Raw genomic sequence first — 22242 nt, 5'->3', positions numbered from 1 at the left:
AGCTGTGCACCAACGCTCCACCTTCCAACCTGATGGAGCTTGAGAGGTGCTGCAAAGAGGAATGGGCAAAACTGCCCAAAGAGAGATGCACTAAGCTTGTGGCATCACATTCAAGAAGACTTGAGGCTGTAATTGCTGCCAAAGGTGCATCAACAAAGCACTGAGCAAAGGGTGTGAATACTTATGTACATTTGATTTCTTAGTTCTTTATTTTTATTAAATTTGCACAAGTAAAAACTTTTTTCATGTTGACATTATGAGGTGTGGTGAGTCGCATTTTGAGGGAAACAAAATGAATTTACTCAACTTTGGAATAAGGCTGTAAGATAAAAAGTGAACATGTGAAGCGCTGTGCAGTAGACCGTGCACTGTAATCATCCTGATCGATCGATCAATCAGGTCATTTGATGATCACACCACAACGATGTCGCTTTAAAAAGTTTAAATTGTTACAGCGCGTCTGTGTGTTCAGAGCACAGCACCGGCATCCTCTGAGAAACGCACCTGCAGCAGAAAAAAAAGCCCACAGAGGGACTTGTTTTAAAACGATATGTTTCCAGCCACAAGTTAAAGGATTTTTTTAGGTAATTTTCAATAATCAGGAGCTTTATGTGGATTCATGTCCCTCTGTGATGGCGAAATGGACTGAAATGAACAGGTCAGATTTTATATTTTTTCCCCGTGTGTGAATGAAATGTCGTTCTGCATAAGGACCGTGGCTTTCAACCAATCAGTGGCCAGCATTAATGGACAGATTTAGACTTATGAGTACAAGAAACATTTGTCAACAATCACATAACTTACGTAAAACTTATATCAGCATCACATATGCGTCACATACTGGCATGCATTCAAAATTTTCAGCATGCCCAAAATTTTTTGAGGAGCCCAGCTCATGAGGACGTACATCAGCGAGCTTCAGCATGTATCAACGTGCTTCAACTTGCTCTTATATATATATATATATATATATATATATATATATATATATATATATATATATATATATATATATATATATATATATATATATATATATATAGCTGTGATTTAGAATACAAAATGTTTCCCTGTTATTAAACCTATGTAATTCCTTGACATAAATTACAGTTTCACAGCATTAACAATTAGAATATAAAATGTTTACCGATTATTAAGCCTATGCAATTCCTTGACATAAATTACAGTTATAAACAGATGTACAGGCAATTTTAACATTTACATTTCTACATACTGCATTAACATCCTGACCACTTTGTATAGCTTATGTGGAACATTTTATTAAATTGTTTCTTTTGCTTATTATACTTGTGTATTTGCTTAGCCTACTACAATTCTTACTCTACATTTTATACTTCTCACTGCATGCTCTTTAACACAATATATGTTTCCCAGCTATAACATGAAGATAAGAGAGACACCTTGTCCCAAATATTACTTTGCCCAGACTAGAGTATTATTCTGTGCAGATGAAAAATAACTCTGGACTCTTGTAAAGTCAATGAAGTTGTACTTTACCCTGAAGATACTGATGGGCTAACTCGAGCGACAATCACGGTGTGAGCCATAACACAGCTGGAAGCAAAAAAGTGCCAACACAGCCATCTGGTTGAGCAAACATGCAGTAAATCATACCATCAAACCATTTCTGCATTCCTTCAAAGCATCGGAGCAGGTCCTTCACTGACCCCACTCCCTCCACACTTCAAACAGCTTACTTACAAGGATGGCATTCATCCCTGAGGCTATGCCATACACAAGCCCAGCCAGGCCGGCTGCATATGTATACTCTTTTAAATCATCCTTTAGTAACCTGAGTAACAAGTAGGTCATGTTGCAGTGAAGGGGATCAGCATATAAGTAGCGACTGATGGAGAGAAACAGAGCAAAAACAAACACAAAAAAGGTGTTTGTTGGAAATGAAAAGTTGTCAGAAAAAAAACAAACAGCGCCAAATTTGAGAAGAATGACAAGAAGAGTATGTATATGCAGCCTTATAACTAGCTTTCTCACATTGTAACGATGCAGAAAACTCAAAAGGAAACCAATGCCAACCCTGTTCCTGAACAAATATTTAGCTCATAAATGTAGTACCTTTGGTCCACCATGCGTGAAATAAGTCAAAAGGACAGCTGCTTGACTGCACAAAGACAACCTAAAACTATTCAGTACCACTAAGGGTTTCACGGAAGTGGGCAAACAAAGAAAGGAAGATGGAGGTAGATTTTGAGAATAAGACCAGGTAGATCCAGGTCAGAAGATATTTAGTTAAAGTCCACGGGTAGGTATTACCACATGAAATTATGGCCATTTTTCAAGTATGTGCCCCAAATACACCTTTAGTGTAGTTTTGTACAACAGTTTATCTTTCTATCTATTATATTATACGATGTGCTAAAATCATAGATCAACCCAAGCCTGACTGGACCAATGCAGCCCAGTTTGAGGATGACTGGGGGAAGGGGACGACAAGTTTAGGATGATGGGGAAAGAATTTGAATACTTACATACATCCCATAGACAGTATTTTGGAGGTCATAGTTCAAGCCAGCTAGCTCGGCTGCATATGCATACTCGTTGAGGGAGTCCTTGAGGAGCTCCAGGTATAAATATGCCATGTTACAATGCAAGGGGTCCACATATGCAAAGGGGCTGTAGAAAGAATGGCAGTGATCAAACAAAGATTGCAACTACCTAAAGGCCAAAGTTTATTTTCACATTCACATAACAGGAAAAAAAAAAATACTACATACTGAACCATGTAAGATTGTACATGGCTGTTCTGCAAATGTACATGTCCATTAGTTATTTGGAAAACTTGCAATAATCTGATTTATCCAAGCACTACAAAGGGGGGTTAAGTTTTTTGTTTGTTTGTTTGTTTGTTTTTTAAATAAACACCCTGAAACCCTGCACTAACAGCAACTCTGTCTTCCTGCCTGAAGGAGAACAAGATGAAAATAGAAACAAGAACAGTCAGGTACATAAGTACCTGGACATAAGTGTAGACTGTCAGACCTGATAAAAAGAGTTTTATAAAAACATTACATTAGCCATTTAGGAATTACAGCCATTTTTATACACTGTCTTGTCTCGTATTACCTATAGTTAATACAAACAATTTCTGAATTTTCTTTAGACAAGTCAGTGGATGGATACATGAACATTTCAGTCTCATTAGATGTGTCCTGGACTTTATATCAATCATCATCAATAAGGTACTATTAAAATGTCTGGAGTAGACAGGTCTCTAAACCTGTGTCTGTGCAAGATGGACACTTCTACGGAAACCAAAAATAACAACAAAAAACACCAGAGAAGGATTTGAATACAAAAAAAAAAAAAGCTCATAATGCGCCACCCAACTTTTTTGAAATGTGTTGCAGGCATCCATTTCAAAACGAGCAAATATTTGCACAAAATCAAAAAAAGTCTATCAGTTTGAACATTAAATATCTTGTCTTTGTGGTGAATTCAATTGAATAAAGGTTGAAGAGGATTTGCAAATCATTGTATTCTGTTTTTATTTACATTTTACACAACGTCCCAACTTCACACACACACACACACACACACACACACACACACACACACACACACACACACACACACACACACACACACACACACACAGTGAGGAAAATAAGTATTTGAACACCCTGCAATTTTGCAAGTTCCCCCACTTAGAAATCATGGAGAGGTCTGAAATGGTAGAAGAGAACTGTTATGATTATTTATTAGAAAGTGGAAGAAACACAAGATGACTGTCAATCTCCCTCTGTATGGGATTCCATGCAAGATCTCACTTTGTGGGGTAAGGATAATTCTGAGAAAGCTCAGAACTACACAGGAGGACCTGGTCAATGACCTGAAGAGAGCTGGGACCACAGTCACAAAGATTACATTATTAACACATGATGCCGTCATGGTTTAAAATCCTGCAGGGCAGCAAGGTCCCCCTGCTCAAGCCAGCACATGTCCAGGCCCGTTTGAAGTTCACCAGTGACCATCTGGATGATCCAGAGGAGGCATGAGAGAAGGTCATTTGGTCAGATGAGACCGGAATAGAGCTTTTTGGAGTCAACTCCACTTACCATGTTTAGGGATGAGAACAACCCCAAGAAAACCATCCCAACCATGAAGCATGGGGGTGGAAACATCATAGTCTGGGGTACTCTTCTGCAAAGGGGACAGGATGACTGCACCGTATTGAAGGGAAGATGGATGGGGTCATGTATTGCGAGATTTTGGCAAACAACCTCCTTCCCTCAGTAAGAGCATTGAAGATGGGTCATGGCTGGGTCTTCCAGCATGACAATGACCCCAAACACACAGCCAGGGCAACTAAGGAGGGGCTCCATAAGAAGCATATCAAGGTCCTGGAGTGGCCAGGCCAGTCTCCAGACCTGAACTCAATAGAAAGTCTTTGGAGGGAGCTGAAACTCCAAACCTGAAAGATCTAGAGAAGATCTGTAGATCGGAGGAGTGGACCAAAATCCCTGCTGCAGTGTGTGAAATCTTGGTCAAGAACTAAAGGAAACGTTTGACCTCTGTAACTGCAAACAAAGGATACTGTACCAAATGTTAACATTGATTTTCACAGGTGTTCAAATACTTAGTTGCAGCAGTAACATACAAATAAATTTTTTTAAAAAAAATCATACATCGTGATTTCTGGAATTTTTTTTTTTTTTAGATCATGTCTCTCACAGTGGACATGCACCTAAGATGAAAATTTCAGACCCCTCCATGATTTCTAATTCGGAGAACTTACAAAATCGCAGGGTGTTCAAATACTTATTTTCCTCACTATATACATATATATATATATATACACATATATATATATATATATACACATATATATATATATATATATATATATATATATATATACATACATACATACACACACACACACACCTATATATACACACACAACCCCTGGCAAAAATTATGGAATCACCAGCCAAGGAGGATGTTCATTCAGTTGTTTAATTTTGTAGAAAAAAAGCAGATCACAGACATGACACAAAACTAGTCATTTCAAATGGCAACTTTCTGGCTTTAAGAAACACTATAAGAAATCAAGAAAAAAAGATTGTGGCAGTCAGTAACGGTTACTTTTTTAGACCAAGCAGAGGAATAAAATATGGAATCACTCAATTCTGAGGAAAAAATTATGGAATCACCCTGTAAATTTTCAACCCCCAAATTAACACCTGCATCAAATCAGATCTGCTCATTGACATTGACCCTATGCCATGACATTGACCCTATGTGTCTTTTTGCAAGGAATGTTTTTGCAGTTTTTGCTCTATGGCAAGATGCATTATCATCTTGAAAAATGATTTCATCATCCCCAAACATCCTTTCAATTGTCCAAAATATCAACGTAAACTTGTGCACTTATTGATGATGTAATGACAGCCATGTCCCCAGTGCCTTTACCTGACATGCAGCCCCATATCATCAATGACTGTGGAAATTTACATGTTCTCTTCAGGCAGACATCTTTATACATCTCATTGGAAAGGCACCAAACAAAAGTTCCAACATCATCACCTTGCCCAATGCAGATTCGAGATTCATCACTGAATATGACTTTCATCCAGTCATCCACAGTCCACAATTGCTTTTCCTTAGCCCACTGTAACCTTGTTTTTTTCTGTTTAGGTGTTAATGATGCCTTTCGTTTATCTTTTCTGTATGTAAATCCCATTTCCTTTAGGCGGTTTCTTACAGTTCAGTCACAGATGTTGACTCCAGTTTCCTCCTATTCGTTCCTCATTTGTTTTGTTGTACATTTTTCGATTTTTGAGACATATTGCTTTAAGTTTTCTGTCTTGACGCTTTGTCTTCCTTGGTCTACCAGTATGTTTGCCTTTAACAACCTTCCCATGTTGTTTGTATTTGGTCCAGAGTTTAGACACAGCTGACTGTCAACAACCAACATCTTTTGCAACATTGCGTGATGATTTACTCTCTTAAGAGTTTGATAATCCTCTCCTTTGTTTCAATTGACATCTCTCGTGTTGGAGCCATGATTCATGTCAGTCCACTTGGTGCAACAGCTCTCCAAGGTGTGTTCACTCCTTTTTAGATGCAGACTAACGAGCAGATCTGATATGATGCAGGTGTTAGTTTTGGGGATGAAAATTTACAGGGTGATTCCATAATTCTTTCCTCAGAATTGAGTGATTCCATATTTTTTCCCTCTGCTTGGTCTAAAAAAGTAACCGTTACTGACTGCCACAATCTTTTTTTCTTGATTTCTTATAGTGTTTCTTAAAGCCAGAAAGTTGCCATTTGAAATGACTTTAGTTTTGTGTCATGTCTGTGATCTGCTTTTTTTCTACAAAATTAAATAACTGAATGAACATCCTCCAAGGCCGGTGATTCCATAATTTTTGCCAGGGGTTGTATATATATATATATATATATATATATTAAAAATTATTCACAGTGCCTTTAACAATAATCCCTGAATGCAGTTTGTTCAAGTTCTGCATCTGAAACTGGAGGGACTACATAAAAAATTTTCTGATCTCTAAGTCCCTTCGGCTGCTCCCTTGTTTGCACTCGGGTTTGCCACAGCAAATCCAATGTGGATCTGCATGTTGAATTGGCACAGGTTTTACGCCGGATGCACTTCCTGACGCAACTCCACATTACATGGAGAAATGTGGCAGGGGTGGGATTTGAACCCGGAACCTTCTGCACTGAAACCAAGCGCATTAACCACTTGGCCGGGTTACTGCAATACACATATGCTTTAGCTGTGGTGTGACATGAAGAAACACACAATTTTGTTTTTAGGTTTTTTTCCAGTCTTTTTACAGAACAGGGTATGGAGCTTAAAGCCCTGTTCTCACTTTGATGGAATCCATCACAGAAGCTACAGGTTTGAAACCTCAGAAATCCTTAGAGGTTTTGGGGAGGTGTCTGTAGTCAACTGGGATATTCTGTCATTGTGCTATGGTCTTAGTTTAACCACAACTCAATTACTTTTAACGTGTTCAAAACAACAACAAAAAAATTTCCCATTACAACCTTTGACACTTCAGCAATCCCTTGTATTTTCATGGAGCTTATAACATTATTGTACATGTAGCAATTTCACCAGAAGGTTTTCCTGAGGCACCACAGTTGTGTTAAAGTTTTATTACATGACAGCTGCAGTTGTTTTGGTAAATAATTTATGGGAAAAGGCCACTGTGTTACATCACCGTTACAGACCTTCCCCGATGCTCATCTGTCAAAAGTGAGAACAGGACTTAACTCTGCAGAGTTGAATAAGTATTCACTTAGCTGACAGTCAAATATAACATTTGTTTTTTTTTCATTTGGTTAATGAAAAACAGTTAACTGATTAATCAGAAATTAATACAGTAAATTGTTCTATGAGACAAATGTGATTTGGTAGGGAATAATCGTAATTTCTTCAGCATCAATGGAGCTACGTTGACTTTAGTATAAGACTACAAACTACATTTTAACATAACCTGTGTTCATTCGTCAGTATTTTTTTTGAGCTCCTGCTTTGATATAGCAACTGCTCTACATTCCTGTTACATCCCACTGGAGTAGTAAAACTAAGACACTGTTGTTGTGAAACAGAGTATTTGAAGCAGTTGTTTCCTATTTAAATTTGCTAACTTGTATAAAAATAAATTAAGTGGGTCATTTTCTGTACCTGTAATTTGGGAGGTACACCTTTTCATTCTCAACCTCTAGACAGTGAAAAATTCAAAAGTGTAGCACTGCTCACAACTAGTGAGTCATGAGTTTTGTGACAAAAGCAGGACGGCTGAGAAAAAGGATTAATTTAAAAGTGCTTTTGTCCAGTACACCATCTGGAGCATTAAGATTAATTGTTAAACACATACCTGAAAAATTCAAAGTTTAGGCAGGCTTTGGGTAGGAAGAACTTGTCATCCTGCTTGAACCACACTTTGCTCATGGCGGTATCCTGTGGAGGTGTGAAGTTACATACATATGAATAACTTTTGCTATATTAAAAAGACATTTCAAAAAGACATTTCAGTTACATGCCACATTAAGTGACAATAAAATTACAGATCCCACAGTGATCTTTGTCCTCTGGATGAAAAACAGCATATAAAAATAAATACACAATATTCAAGTTGTTGTTTTTCATAGTTTTTGCTGATAAAAGAATGGATACAACAGTAACAACTGTACTAAATGTGCTATATTTCAATCATTAAGTACAGCATGAAATGATAAAGCATTACAAAGACTTCAGGGTATACATAGTTAGGAAAGGGCTGCTTGGGCACTTGCCTTGATTAAAGTGGGTACAGGCAAAGACTCTTTCTCAAGAGGGTAGATTTCAAAGTTGGTAGGGATAAATTCGTTCTTCATAGGTAATTTGAACTTGCCATTCAGGTCTGCATTGGCCCATTTCTGAAACAAATATACACCGTCAGCAATGCTTTATTCAAAGTATTGTCTGCTTGTGACTGCAGTGAATCACCTTGATGGTCTCCTCAGAAATGGCCTCTTGTTTATACTGAGTACCATACCACTCTTCTATCTTGTCAGTTTGCCCTTCAAATGACTTTGACACCACTGCAACTCTAAGGAGAGGGGAAAAAAAAACAAAACAAAAAACAGTAAAAGTCATTTGTGTTTTATACGATAACACTACTTCTAACCTCAGTGATATAAAATTTGCGGTTCCACAGGGATATGTCTTGGGCTCCCTGCTTTTCTCTCTTTATATAGCACCCCTTGGGCATATACTGTGGCACTCTGGGACTGCCTTTCATTGCTATGCTGATGATACTCAATTGTATATGCCGATAACTGCTGGTAATCTCAATTCTATAAAAACACTAGAGGATTGCCTTGCATCAGTGAGAGACTGGATGTCTAGTAACTTTCTACTTCTAAATTCTGATAAGACTGAAATTATGGCTATTGGTCCAGAAAGATATTGGCATCAATTTGATCAGCTAGCGCTTGGCTTAGGTTTGTGTGTCGTGCATCACAAGGACAGGGTGAGGAACCTTGATGTGATTTCTGACCCTGTGTTGTCCTTTGGTCTACACCTTAGGGACGTTACGAGAGGTGCTTTCTTCCATTTGTGAAATATAGCAAGGGTTCATCCCATTTTGTCCATAGCTGATGCTGAGACCCTGATTCATGCCTTTGTTTCCTCCAGATTGGATTATTGTAATGTCCTATTTTCAGGGTTGTCGCAGTCCGGTATAAGGGGTCTCCAATTAGTTCAGAATGCTGCTGCCAAACTTTTGACACGGAGCAGAAAGTTTGACCATATTACACCTGTTCTGGCATCCCTTACCTGTCTCTGTGAGATCAGACTTTAAGGTTTTGTTATTAACCTATAAAGTTGTTCATGGACTGGCAACGACCTACTTAGCCAATCTGATTAAACCCTATGTACCGCCCCGGGCTTTGCACTCTTTGCATCTGATGCAGGACTGCTTTGTGTCCTGAGGGTAATGAAAAAGTCTGTCTTTTCTTCTCGTGCCCCAGTATTGTGGAATGGTCTCCCAGTGTCGATAAGACAGTCCGATACTGTGGAGACCTTCAAGTCAAGACTGAAGACACATTTTTTCTAGCAGTGCTTTGGTTAGTATAGTGTGTTATTTTGCTTTTATAATTTTTTTTATTTTATTCTTTTATTTTTTGCTTTTAATTGTGTTTTTAAACTTGTTTTTAATTCATTTTAAACTGTTTCTGAACTGCTTTGTGTGAGGTGCCTTGGGGTGATGTCGTGATATGGCGCTTTTATAAATGGAAATTGAATTAAATTTAATTGAAATGATTTAATATAACAGATATAAAACCAACTATTAAAGCTGATTTGATGCTTTGGCATCAATCTCATATTTCTAGCATTTTTAAATTGAAAACTAATTTGCTGTAACTTCACCTGCTGACACAAGAACAATGTGTGAACTATGAAACACTGGGAAAATCACAAAAAATTTAAATTGGTACACAAGCTGGAAGGGCTAGCTGAAGACTTTGTGCAATGTTATATTGGTAAGAACGTGTTACAGCACGAACTAGTTACCAGTACGTCCTTCATGTGAAGCAAAAGTAGCATCTAATTGAAAGAATTAATGACAACCTATATATTACAGTGGAATGTAACACATTCTCAGACCATGGGGTTTCCTAATGCACAGTCATTACAAAGGAGAAAATTGAAAAGCTGTTCCCTCAAACATCACGGGGTATTAGCAGCACTTCATCACAGCTGGAGTACAAAATGTTTTCTTCCTTTATTAGTACTGTACATACAGTATCTATGTAGAGTTGTGAATGCATTTATTTACAAAAACTAACAATATGAAAGTAGCCACTGAATCGTGATTCTTGTCGTAATTACCAAATTCAACATAACATAATATATGAAACACTACTATTTGAAAGCACAGTGTATGAATATCATGGTGACATTCAAAATTTAATGATCACTACATGAAACTTTATTAGCTGTTGCTGTATACTAACTAGAGTTTAAGTATCAATTCTGTAATCTGTGTCGTGTCATTTATTGTGTTCTGTGATATTAGCCATGCCTGCAATAATGCTTTGTAAAATCCCTGTCACAACTAGACAATTTAGCCAGCGTATGCCACGCGTATTAAACACTGGCATACGTTTAATAAGTTATGGCTAAGTTTTGTATAAGTTAAGAGCACGTTGAAGCACGCTGAAACATGCTGTAATACAGCAAGTACCTCGAAGAATTTTGGGCATGCACAATATTTACAACGTATGCCAGGATATGGCTAATGCGTCCCGCATATGCGGACCATAAGTTGTAGCTAAGTTTTGTGATTGTTGACACATTTCTTCTAAGTTACTCATAAGTCAAAATACGGTCACTGATGCTGTCCATTGATTGGCTAAATAACTGAAACCTCCAGTCATGCAAACAGTTCAGATGGTTACAAATATTAAAACCATTCACACACACAGAGTAAATGTAAAATCTTACTCTTACCTGTTCATTTCAGTTGGATTCATCATCTCAGCCTGACAAAAACTTATCCACATAAAGTGTCCTGATTTTTGAAAACGACATCTGAAAATACTTTAGTTCATTGTCGTGGCTGAAGAAACGTTGCATTTTTAAAGAGGTCCCTCTGTGTTTGTCTGCTCTCAGTGCATTTCTTAGCCTGAATAAGAGAATGCTGGCACTTGTTGAAAAAAAAAGCTGAAAGACTCACAGCACCTCATTCATTCACATCAGTGTTTACCACAGGCAACAGTCCATTCTACAGCATTCTGCACACAATGAAAATAAATCCCATGATCCACCAAAACAAAAATTAAATTAAAAAAAAAAACAAAAAAAAAAACTTACATTACTCTGTTTGGACTCCGTGTGGAGGGTCGGGGCCATGCGACAGTGTACACGTGCTCAATGACATGCTCGTCAATATTTAAGTGTTCTGCCGGCGATGGAATTGCAAAATACACCAGACTTAACCGTCCCGACCTGCACCATACCGTGCAGTACCGGCCCAGACCGCTCGGCGGAAATGGGGCTGTCAGCATATGCTGGCTAAATCGTCAAGGTGTGACAGGGCCCTAAAACTTGTAGGAATAAAGTTAAACATGACTACTCAAGCAGGAACCTGGAGATGATTTGGTTTTGTGAACCAACCTGACATGTTCTGGTCTCAATTTATCCAACACCATCTCTATTAGGTCCGGCCTGAAGTCCTCCAAAAGGTACTCTGCTGCTAGAACCTCCTCAAGAGGGTAATACTGAAACAGAAAGCACACAGTCTGCTTGATGCCTATCAACTACCATCTTAGGGGGAATGTTCTAAATTAATTTGGCTCAAAGCCAAAAAAAGTAATTTGATCACTTAACTTTATAACGCGGCTATTGTCTGAATTCTGATTCAAATCAACCAAACCATTTCGGTTACAATGTTGTTTGCAGGGGCTATAAAAAAGACCAATATTCTTCCCGTTCACATTTCTGTTTTGGTGTAATGACTAAATACTTAATATTTCTCACTATGTTGAGTAAGTGTAACATAAAAGAGAGGATTAGGATTAAATCATGTAAACAGTGTGACATTTGATGGTTCATCAAACTGCTGCTTAAAAATTAAATAAACTTACAATCCCAGTACACAAATATCACAGTATGAATGGCTGTGTAAAGACTTCCAATCACATGAATTAAATATTATTTTTTTATGAAAAATCTCAAGGAAATGCACAGAAGATTGTGAAACTATGTAGCCTAAATGTGCGGTCATGTATGACCAGAATGTCTTTTCTCTTTAATCCAGATTTAACAGTAGCATCAGGCTGATGATGGCAGCAGGTACTGACGCAATCAGCGGCGGGACTGTCACCCTGGAAACAAGCCTTACAGACAGACAAGAGGACCTACGTGTAGTAAACGAGCCACATTGGAAGTATAGCCACGAGGTCGCTCCTTGTCCTTAAACCTAAATGCCACTTTGTTCAAATCCTACAGAGAACAAAACAGAACATGTAAAACATTAGTGATTAGAAGAAACAGCAGTTACAGAAACCTCAGATTTAAAACAACTTCTATAAACAGGTGTGCCAGCAGATAGCAATTCCACTTGCATGTGATTCTGACTTCAGTAAGTATTATAAAAACTGAATTTTACATTGTCAAATGAAAAACTATTACTATCCACTAGGTTTTAAACTAATTATCCTTTTCATCACTGCATAACTGGCTGTTTATTTTTTATATTATTATTATTTTTAATGTTAATTATTTAGTAGATAAAACGTCAACAACAACAGCATTTCCCGGACCCAAAAAGGATGCCTTCAACCGACAGATTTTATGTACGGATTTATTATTTCACTACAACTGGATGCTTCTTTTCCGCAGGGTAGTCACAGTGGGTCCTGTGTGGATGTGCATACTGATTTGGCATGTTTTATGCCTGATGTCCTTCCTAAGACAACTGGAGATAGGGACACAGGTGGTTTTGAACCAGGGACTTTCTTGTTGGTGGGAAAGAAAGCTTTTGTTGCTGTTGTTGATCTGATTGTACGAAAGTGATTCACATGCACTTAAGTCAGGAGTGACAATATTCCGGAGGGGAAGGTTAGCAGAAGCCATGAGACTGTAATACTACAACCCCTGGCAAAAATTATGGAATCACCGGCCTCGGAGGATGTTTATTCAGTTGTTTAATTCTGTAGAAAAAAGCAGATCACAGACATGACACAAAACTAAAGTCATTTCAAATGGCAACTTTCTGGCTTTAAGAAACACTATAAGAAATCAAGAAAAAAGATTGTGGCAGTCAGTAACTGTTACTTTTTTAGACCAAGCAGAGGAAAAAAATATGGAATCACTCAATTCTGAGGAAAAAATTATGGAATCACCCTGTAAATTTTCATCCCCAAAACTAACACCTGCATCAAATCACATCTGCTCATTGATATTGACCCTATCCCATGACATTGACCCTATGTGTCTTTTTGCAAGGAATGCTTTCACAGTTGTTGCTCTATGGCAAGATGCATTATCATCTTGAAAAATGATTTCATCATCCCCAAACATCCTTTCAATTGTCCAAAATATCAACGTAAACTTGTGCACTTATTGATGATGTAATGACAGCCATCTCCCCAGTGCCTTTACCTGACATGCAGCCCCATATCATCAATGACTGTGGAAATTTACATGTTCTCTTCAGGCAGTCATCTTTATAAATCCCACTGGAACAGCACCAAACAAAAGTTCCAGCATCATCACCTTCCCAAATGCAGATTCAAGATTCATCACTGAATATCTTGCTTGCCTCTACTGGTGGTTGGCTCTCACTGCGGTATTGTATCACTTCCTGTTCCGGAGCACAGCGGTGTTTTTCTGTATCTGTTAGCTGTTTAATCTGCGCAGTTAGATTGATCTAGTTATCTAGATTACGATTTGTTTCCCAGTGTAATCTTTATGTGCCTTAACTAAAGCACTCCTTCTGCTGAATCACCTCTAAATTATTTACACATTATTCACTTTGCGTGTTTTTAGGAATCCGCTAGCTTAGCGTAGCTACTAGCTCTTAGCCGATTTAGCATGGCGGCTTCTCCTGTCTCTCCTGCACTTTTCTGCTCTGGGTGTGAAATGTTTAGTTATTCCTTGGCCTCCTTTAGCAGTAATGGTACTTGTAATAAGTGTAGCTTATTCGTAGCTTTGGAGGCCAAGGTGGGCGAATTAGAGACTCGGCTCCGCACCGTGGAAAATTCTACAGCTAGCCAGGCCCCTGTAGTCGGTGCGGACCAAGGTAGCTTAGCCGCCGTTAGTTTCCCTCTGGCAGATCCCGAGCAGCCGGGAAAGCAGGCCGACTGGGTGACTGTGAGGAGGAAGCGTAGTTCTAAACAGAAGCCGCGTGTACACCGCCAACCCGTTCACATTTCTAACCGTTTTTCCCCACTCGGCGACACACCCGCCGAGGATCAAACTCTGGTTATTGGCGACTCTGTTTTGAGAAATGTGAAGTTAGCGACACCAGCAACCATAGTCAATTGTCTTCCGGGGGCCAGAGCAGGCGACATTGAAGGAAATTTGAAACTGCTGGCTAAGGCTAAGCGTAAATTTGGTAAGATTGTAATTCACGTCGGCAGTAATGACACCCGGTTACGCCAATCGGAGGTCACTAAAATTAACATTAAATCGGTGTGTAACTTTGCAAAAACAATGTCGGACTCTGTTGTTTTCTCTGGGCCCCTCCCCAATCGGACCGGGAGTGACATGTTTAGCCGCATGTTCTCCTTGAATTGCTGGCTGTCTGAGTGGTGTCCAAAAAATGAGGTGGGCTTCATAGATAATTGGCAAAGCTTTTGGGGAAAACCTGGTCTTGTTAGGAGAGACGGCATCCGTCCCACTTTGGATGGAGCAGCTCTCATTTCTAGAAATCTGGCCAATTTTCTTAAATCCTCCAAACCGTGACTATCCAGGGTTGGGACCAGGAAGCAGAGTTATAGTCTTACACACCTCTCTGCAGCTTCTCTCCCCCTGCCATCCCCTCATTACCCCATCCCCGTAGAGACGGTGCCTGCTCCCAGACTACCAATAACCAGCAAAAATCTATTTAAGCATAAAAATTCAAAAAGAAAAAAATAATATAGCACCTTCAACTGCACCACAGACTAAAACAGTTAAATGTGGTCTATTAAACATTAGGTCTCTCTCTTCTAAGTCCCTGTTGGTAAATGATATAATAATTGATCAACATATTGATTTATTCTGCCTTACAGAAACCTGGTTACAGCAGGATGAATATGTTAGTTTAAATGAGTCAACACCCCCGAGTCACACTAACTGTCAGAATGCTCGTAGCACGGGCCGGGGCGGAGGATTAGCAGCAATCTTCCATTCCAGCTTATTAATTAATCAAAAACCCAGACAGAGCTTTAATTCATTTGAAAGCTTGACTCTTAGTCTTGTCCATCCAAATTGGAAGTCCCAAAAACCAGTTTTATTTGTTATTATCTATCGTCCACCTGGTCGTTACTGTGAGTTTCTCTGTGAATTTTCAGACCTTTTGTCTGACTTAGTGCTTAGCTCAGATAAGATAATTATAGTGGGCGATTTTAACATCCACACAGATGCTGAGAATGACAGCCTCAACACTGCATTTAATCTATTATTAGACTCTATTGGCTTTGCTCAAAAAGTAAATGAGTCCACCCACCACTTTAATCATATCTTAGATCTTGTTCTGACTTATGGTGTGGAAATAGAAGACTTAACAGTATTCCCTGAAAACTCCCTTCTGTCTGATCATTTCTTAATAACATTTACATTTACTCTGATGGACTACCCAGCAGTGGGGAATAAGTTTCATTACACTAGAAGTCTTTCAGAAAGCGCTGTAACTAGGTTTAAGGATATGATTCCTTCTTTATGTTCTCTAATGCCATATACCAACACAGTGCAGAGTAGCTACCTAAACTCTGTAAGTGAGATAGAGTATCTCGTCAATAGTTTTACATCCTCATTGAAGACAACTTTGGATGCTGTAGCTCCTCTGAAAAAGAGAGCTTTAAATCAGAAGTGCCTGACTCCGTGGTATAACTCACAAACTTGTAGCTTAAAGCAGATAACCCGTAAGTTGGAGAGGAAATGGCGTCTCACTAATTTAGAGGATCTTCACTTAGCCTGGAAAAAGAGTCTGTTGCTCTATAAAAAAGCCCTCCGTAAAGCTAGGACATCTTTCTACTCATCACTAATTGAAGAAAATAAGAACAACCCCAGGTTTCTTTTCAGCACTGTAGCCAGGCTGACAAAGAGTCAGAGCTCTATTGAACTGAGTATTCCATTAACTTTAACTAGTAATGACTTCATGACTTTCTTTGCTAACAAAATTTTAACTATTAGAGAAAAAATTACTCATAACCATCCCAAAGACGTATCGTTATCTTTGGCTGCTTTCAGTGATGCCGGTATTTGGTTAGACTCTTTCTCTCCGATTGTTCTGAGTTATTTTCATTAGTTACTTCATCCAAACCATCAACATGTTTATTAGACCCCATTCCTACCAGGCTGCTCAAGGAAGCCCTACCATTATTTAATGCTTCGATCTTAAATATGATCAATCTATCTTTGTTAGTTGGCTATGTACCACAGGCTTTTAAGGTGGCAGTAATTAAACCATTACTTAAAAAGCCATCACTTGACCCAGCTATCTTAGCTAATTATAGGCCAATCTCCAACCTTCCTTTTCTCTCAAAAATTCTTGAAAGGGTAGTTGTAAAACAGCTACCTGATCATGTGCAGAGGAATGGTCTATTTGAAGAGTTTCAGTCAGGTTTTAGAATTCATCATAGTACAGAAACAGCATTAGTGAAGGTTACAAATGATCTTCTTGTGGCCTCGGACAGTGGACTCATCTCTGTGCTTGTTCTGTTAGACCTCAGTGCTGCTTTTGATACTGTTGACCATAAAATTTTATTACAGAGATTAGAGCATGCCATAGGTATTAAAAGGCACTGCGCTGCGGTGGTTTGAATCATATTTGTCTAATAGATTACAATTTGTTCATGTAAATGGGGAATCTTCTTCACAGACTAAAGTTAATTATGGAGTTCCACAAGGTTCTGTGCTAGGACCAATTTTATTCACTTTATACATGCTTCCCTTAGGTAGTATTATTAGACGGTATTGCTTAAATTTTCATTGTTACGCAGATGATACCCAGCTTTATCTATCCATGAAGCCAGAGGACACACACCAATTAGCTAAACTGCAGGATTGTCTTACAGACATAAAGACATGGATGACCTCTAATTTCCTGCTTTTAAACTCAGATAAAACTGAAGTTATTGTACTTGGCCCCACAAATCTTAGAAACATGGTGTCTAACCAGATCCTTACTCTGGATGGCATTGCCCTGGCCTCTAGTAATACTGTGAGAAATCTTGGAGTCATTTTTGATCAGGATATGTCATTCAAAGCGCATATTAAACAAATATATAGGACTGCTTTTTTGCATTTACGCAATATCTCTAAAATCAGAAAGGTCTTGTCTCAGAGTGATGCTGAAAAACTAATTCATGCATTTATTTCCTCTAGGCTGGACTATTGTAATTCATTATTATCAGGTTGTCCTAAAAGTTCCCTAAAAAGCCTTCAGTTAATTCAAAATGCTGCAGCTAGAGTACTGACGGGGAGTAGAAGGAGAGAGCATATCTCACCCATATTGGCCTCTCTTCATTGGCTTCCTGTTAATCCTAGAATAGAATTTAAAATTCTTCTTCTTACTTATAAGGTTTTGAATAATCAGGTCCCATCTTATCTTAGGGACCTCGTAGTACCATATCACCCCAATAGAGCGCTTCGCTCTCAGACTGCAGGCTTACTTGTAGTTCCTAGGGTTTGTAAGAGTAGAATGGGAGGCAGAGCCTTCAGCTTTCAGGCTCCTCTCCTGTGGAACCAGCTCCCAATTCAGATCAGGGAGACAGACACCCTCTCTACTTTTAAGATTAGGCTTAAAACTTTCCTTTTTGCTAAAGCTTATAGTTAGGGCTGGATCAGGTGACCCTGAACCATCCCTTAGTTATGTTGCTATAGACGTAGACTGCTGGGGGGTTCCCATGATGCACTGTTTCTTTCTCTTTTTGCTCTGTATGCACCACTCTGCATTTAATCATTAGTGATCGATCTCTGCTCCCCTCCACAGCATGTCTTTTTCCTGGTTCTCTCCCTCAGCCCCAACCAGTCCCAGCAGAAGACTGCCCCTCCCTGAGCCTGGTTCTGCTGGAGGTTTCTTCCTGTTAAAAGGGAGTTTTTCCTTCCCACTGTAGCCAAGTGCTTGCTCACAGGGGGTCGTTTTGACCGTTGGGGTTTTACATAATTATTGTATGGCCTTGCCTTACAATATAAAGCGCCTTGGGGCAACTGTTTGTTGTGATTTGGCGCTATATAAAAAAATTGAATGATTGATTGATTGATTGAATATGACTTTCATCCAGTCATCCACAGTCCACGATTGCTTTTCCTTAGCCCATTGTAACCTTGTTTTTTTCTGTTTAGGTGTTAATGATGGCTTTCATTTAGCTTTTCTGTATGTAAATCCCATTTCCTTTAGGAGGTTTCTTACAGTTCGGTGACAGACGTTGACTCCAGTTTCCTCCCATTCGTTCCTCATTTGTTTTGTTGTGCATTTTTCGATTTTTGAGACATATTGCTTTAAGTTTTCTGTCTTGACGCTTTGATGTCTTCCTTGGTCTACCAGTATGTTTGCCTTTAGACACAGCTGACTGTGAACAACCAACATCTTTTGTAACATTGCGTGATGATTTACCCTCTTTTAAGAGTTTGATAATCCTCTCCTTTGTTTCAAATGACATCTCTCGTGTTGGCGCCATGATTCATGTCAGTCCACTTGGTGCAACAGCTCTCCAAGGTGTGATCACTCCTTTTTAGATGCAGACTAACGAGCAGATCTGATTTGATGCAGGTGTTAGTTTTGGGGATGAAAATTTACAGGGTGATTCCATAATTTATTCCTCAGAATTGAGTGAGTCCATATTTTTTTCCTCTGCTTGGTCTAAAAAAGTAACCGTTACTGACTGCCACAATCTTTTTTTCTTGATTTCTTATAGTGTTTCTTAAAGCCAGAAAGTTGCCATTTGAAATGACTTTAGTTTTGTGTCATGTCTGTGATCTGTTTTTTTTCTACAAAATTAAACAACTGAATGAACATCCTCCGAGGCCGGTGATTCCATAATTTTTGCCAGGGGTTGTAGTGTGATAATAATGAAGAAAATAAAAAATAAAATAAAACCTTTTCCTGTTCTATTTGTTTCCCCGAGTCACAAGACACTGTGCAAGACATTAATTACCTTGCACTCTTCAAACACCCACTCCTGAGGGCCCTCAGTTCGCAATTTCTGGATGTACTGGAACATGTGGAAGATGATGTCCTCAATATGCACTGCAGCAGTGTCAAACACACATGCACAAGTCTCACCACACAGTGTACAAGAACATGCAAAGCACACAAACGCCCTTTGCCACAAGAAACTACTGGTAGCTACATTTACAGAAAATCACATTTCACAGGAGGCTATCACATGCCAGTTCTGTAATAATCTGTGCATCAGGTACAGTTGGTGAAATCATGACATGTTCACTTCACATTACGTCAACGCCTCTCCTCTGTACTCTGTGTCCTACATGTCTGTGCTGTGGCACAGATTTATTAAGAGGAATACTTGATTATTTAAGATTACTTAAGACTTGATTATTTAAGTGACCCATTCAACAGAATGGGTCACTTGTGGTGCATCATTATTAAATCTGGAAACACAGCAGGACAGATCGCCTATGAGGTCATTAAAAAAAAAAAAAAAAGGTTAAACCCTCTGAGGATAATGGACACCTGGGCATGTCCAACTCTGTTTTTCCATCATGTTTTTATTAATCAATCAGCAACGTTATGTCACACAGACTCATTTGAGCATTTCCTGAAACTACAGACTGTCACCTCTCATCTCCACCCCTACTGCAGACAGTCTTTGTCTGACAGCCAATCCTAGAGCCTGCAGAAGGTCACAAGGGTCTCATTGTGAATAGGCTCATTCAGAGCACACGTATTCAAATATCCGAGTGGGTCACAATGACACGAAATCCTCATAAATGCTTAAAAAAATAAACGGTCCTGTCAGCATGGAAACACTTTTTACTTTTTATTTAGTGCTATAGACAAAGCACACATGGATGGGGCATTTTCTTTTTACAGGATCTACTTGCTTCCCCTAATGGAAAAAAAGGGCATTTTTTTGTGAGGGACTTTACACTTTAACACATTTATATAAACTTCTTCAAATCTTTATTGAAAATCCACCTACCTTTAATCAGGTGGATTAACTGTTTTGGTGATAGGAATGGGTTCACCAAAGTCTTTGACTCACAAAAGTAGTTTAATATAGGAAGAAAACTGCTCATTGGTGATTGCCACAGCAAATCCCAGGTGGATCTGAATAGTGAATTGGCACGAGTTTTGTGCTGGATGCCCCAATGTAAATAAACAAAAAATAAAAGTCACTCATTATTTCTAGCTGGACATTTTCTAACTTCCATCTGTGCAGAAATGTCGAGCCCATCCACTTGTTTTTATGATAACATGCTTTGTCTGTAGGACTAAAAAAAAGTGTTTTCAGTACTATTTTTGCGATATTTATGAGGGTTTAGAGGCAGTATGAATTCACCTGACTCCTAAAGAGAGTGGCTGTGCACTCGGAATGAGCCTGTCGAAGCAGTACAAAGAGGCTGAGTGAGCGAGAGAGACCGACCCATGTGACACTCTCCAGGATCTAGGATTTGCTGTGAGGCAGAAATCAACTAGAACAAGAATTGAAACTAAAGGTGACACTCTGCAGTTTCAGGAAGTGGTTTAATGAGGTCTATGTGACGTTCTGTGACTGATGTCTCAATAGAAAAATGTGTTGGACGTACCGGTGCATCAATCGACCTCAGAGGGTTAAACAAGAGTAGAAAAAAGGAAACCAAAGAAACAGCAATACAGAGAGAGCATGAGAGAGACTCATACTTTTTGTGTGGATTGCTTGCCTCTACTGGTGGTTGGCTCTCACTGCGGTATTGTATCACTTCCTGTTCCGGAGCACAGCGGTGTTTTACTGTATCTGTTAGCTGTTTAATCTGCGCAGTTAGATTGATTTAGTTACCTAGATAACGATTTGTTTCACAGTGTAATCTTCACGTGCCTTAACTAAAGCACTCCCTCTGCTGAATCACCTGTAAATTATTTACACATTATTCACTTTGTGTGTTTTTAGGAATCCGCTAGCTTAGCGCAGCTACTAGCTCTTAGCCGGTTTAGCATGGCGGCTTCTCCTGTCTCTCCCGCACTTTTCTGCTCTGGGTGTGAAATGTTTAGTTATTCCTCGGCCTCCTTTAGCAGTAATGGTACTTGTAATAAGTGTAGCTTGTTCGTAGCTTTGGAGGCCAGGCTGGGCGAATTGGAGACTCGGCTCCGCAACGTGGAAAATTCTACAGCTAGCCAGGCCCCTGTAGTCGGTGCGGATGCGGTGCGGACCAAGGTAGCTTAGCCGCCGTTAGTTTCCCTCTGGCAGATCCCGAGCAGCTGGGAAAGCAGGCCAACTGGGTGACTGTGAGGAGGAAGCGTAGTTCTAAACAGAAGCCCCGTGTACACCGCCAACCCATTCACATTTCTAACCGTTTTTCCCCACTCGACGACACACCCGCCGAGGATCAAACTCTGGTTATTGGCGACTCTGTTTTGAGAAATGTGAAGTTAGCGACACCAGCAACCATAGTCAATTGTCTTCCGGGGGCCAGAGTAGGCAACACTGAAGGAAATTTGAAACTGCTGGCTAAGGCTATGCGTAAATTTGGTAAGATTGTAATTCACGTCGGCAGTAATGACACCCGGTTACGCCAATCGGAGGTCACTAAAATTAACATTGAATCGGTGTGTAACTTTGCAAAAACAATGTCGGACTCTGTAGTTTTCTCTGGGACCCTCCCCAATCGGACCAGGAGTGACATGTTTAGCCGCATGTTCTCCTTGAATTGCTGGCTGTCTGAGTGATGTCCAAAAAATGAGATGGGCTTCATAGATAATTAGCAAAGCTTCTGGGGAAAACCTGGTCTTGTTAGGAGAGACGGCATCCATCCCACTTTGGATGGAGCAGCTCTCATTTCTAGAAATCTGGCCAATTTTCTTAAATCCTCCA

At 39.3% G+C, this 22242-nt stretch overlaps 1 protein-coding gene across 4 annotated transcripts in view; it reads right to left on the bottom strand.

Annotated features, from left to right (window-relative positions):
* The window catches only part of ide (insulin-degrading enzyme), a 120959-nt gene that overhangs the window by 53657 nt on the left and 45060 nt on the right, over positions 1-22242 (bottom strand). For 3 of the 4 annotated variants that reach the window (XM_034184177.1, XM_034184176.1, XM_034184178.1), the window contains exons 9-15: positions 19366-19457; positions 12422-12502; positions 11675-11778; positions 8501-8603; positions 8308-8430; positions 7890-7972; positions 2508-2652 (exon numbers count right to left, since the gene is read on the bottom strand). In XM_034184177.1, coding sequence (XP_034040068.1) covers positions 2508-2652; positions 7890-7972; positions 8308-8430; positions 8501-8603; positions 11675-11778; positions 12422-12502; positions 19366-19457 — 731 coding nt within the window. Of the gene's footprint in view, positions 1-1722; positions 1868-2507; positions 2653-7889; positions 7973-8307; positions 8431-8500; positions 8604-11674; positions 11779-12421; positions 12503-19365; positions 19458-22242 lie in introns of all 4 variants that reach the window. The other variant, XM_034184180.1, reaches the window with a different exon arrangement.

The sequence above is a fragment of the Thalassophryne amazonica genome, chromosome 13 (assembly GCF_902500255.1).
Source record: "Thalassophryne amazonica chromosome 13, fThaAma1.1, whole genome shotgun sequence".
Classification (NCBI taxonomy): Eukaryota; Metazoa; Chordata; class Actinopteri; order Batrachoidiformes; family Batrachoididae; genus Thalassophryne; species Thalassophryne amazonica.
Note: the sequence above shows the minus strand (reverse complement) of the source record. Positions and strands in the feature narration are given on the sequence as shown.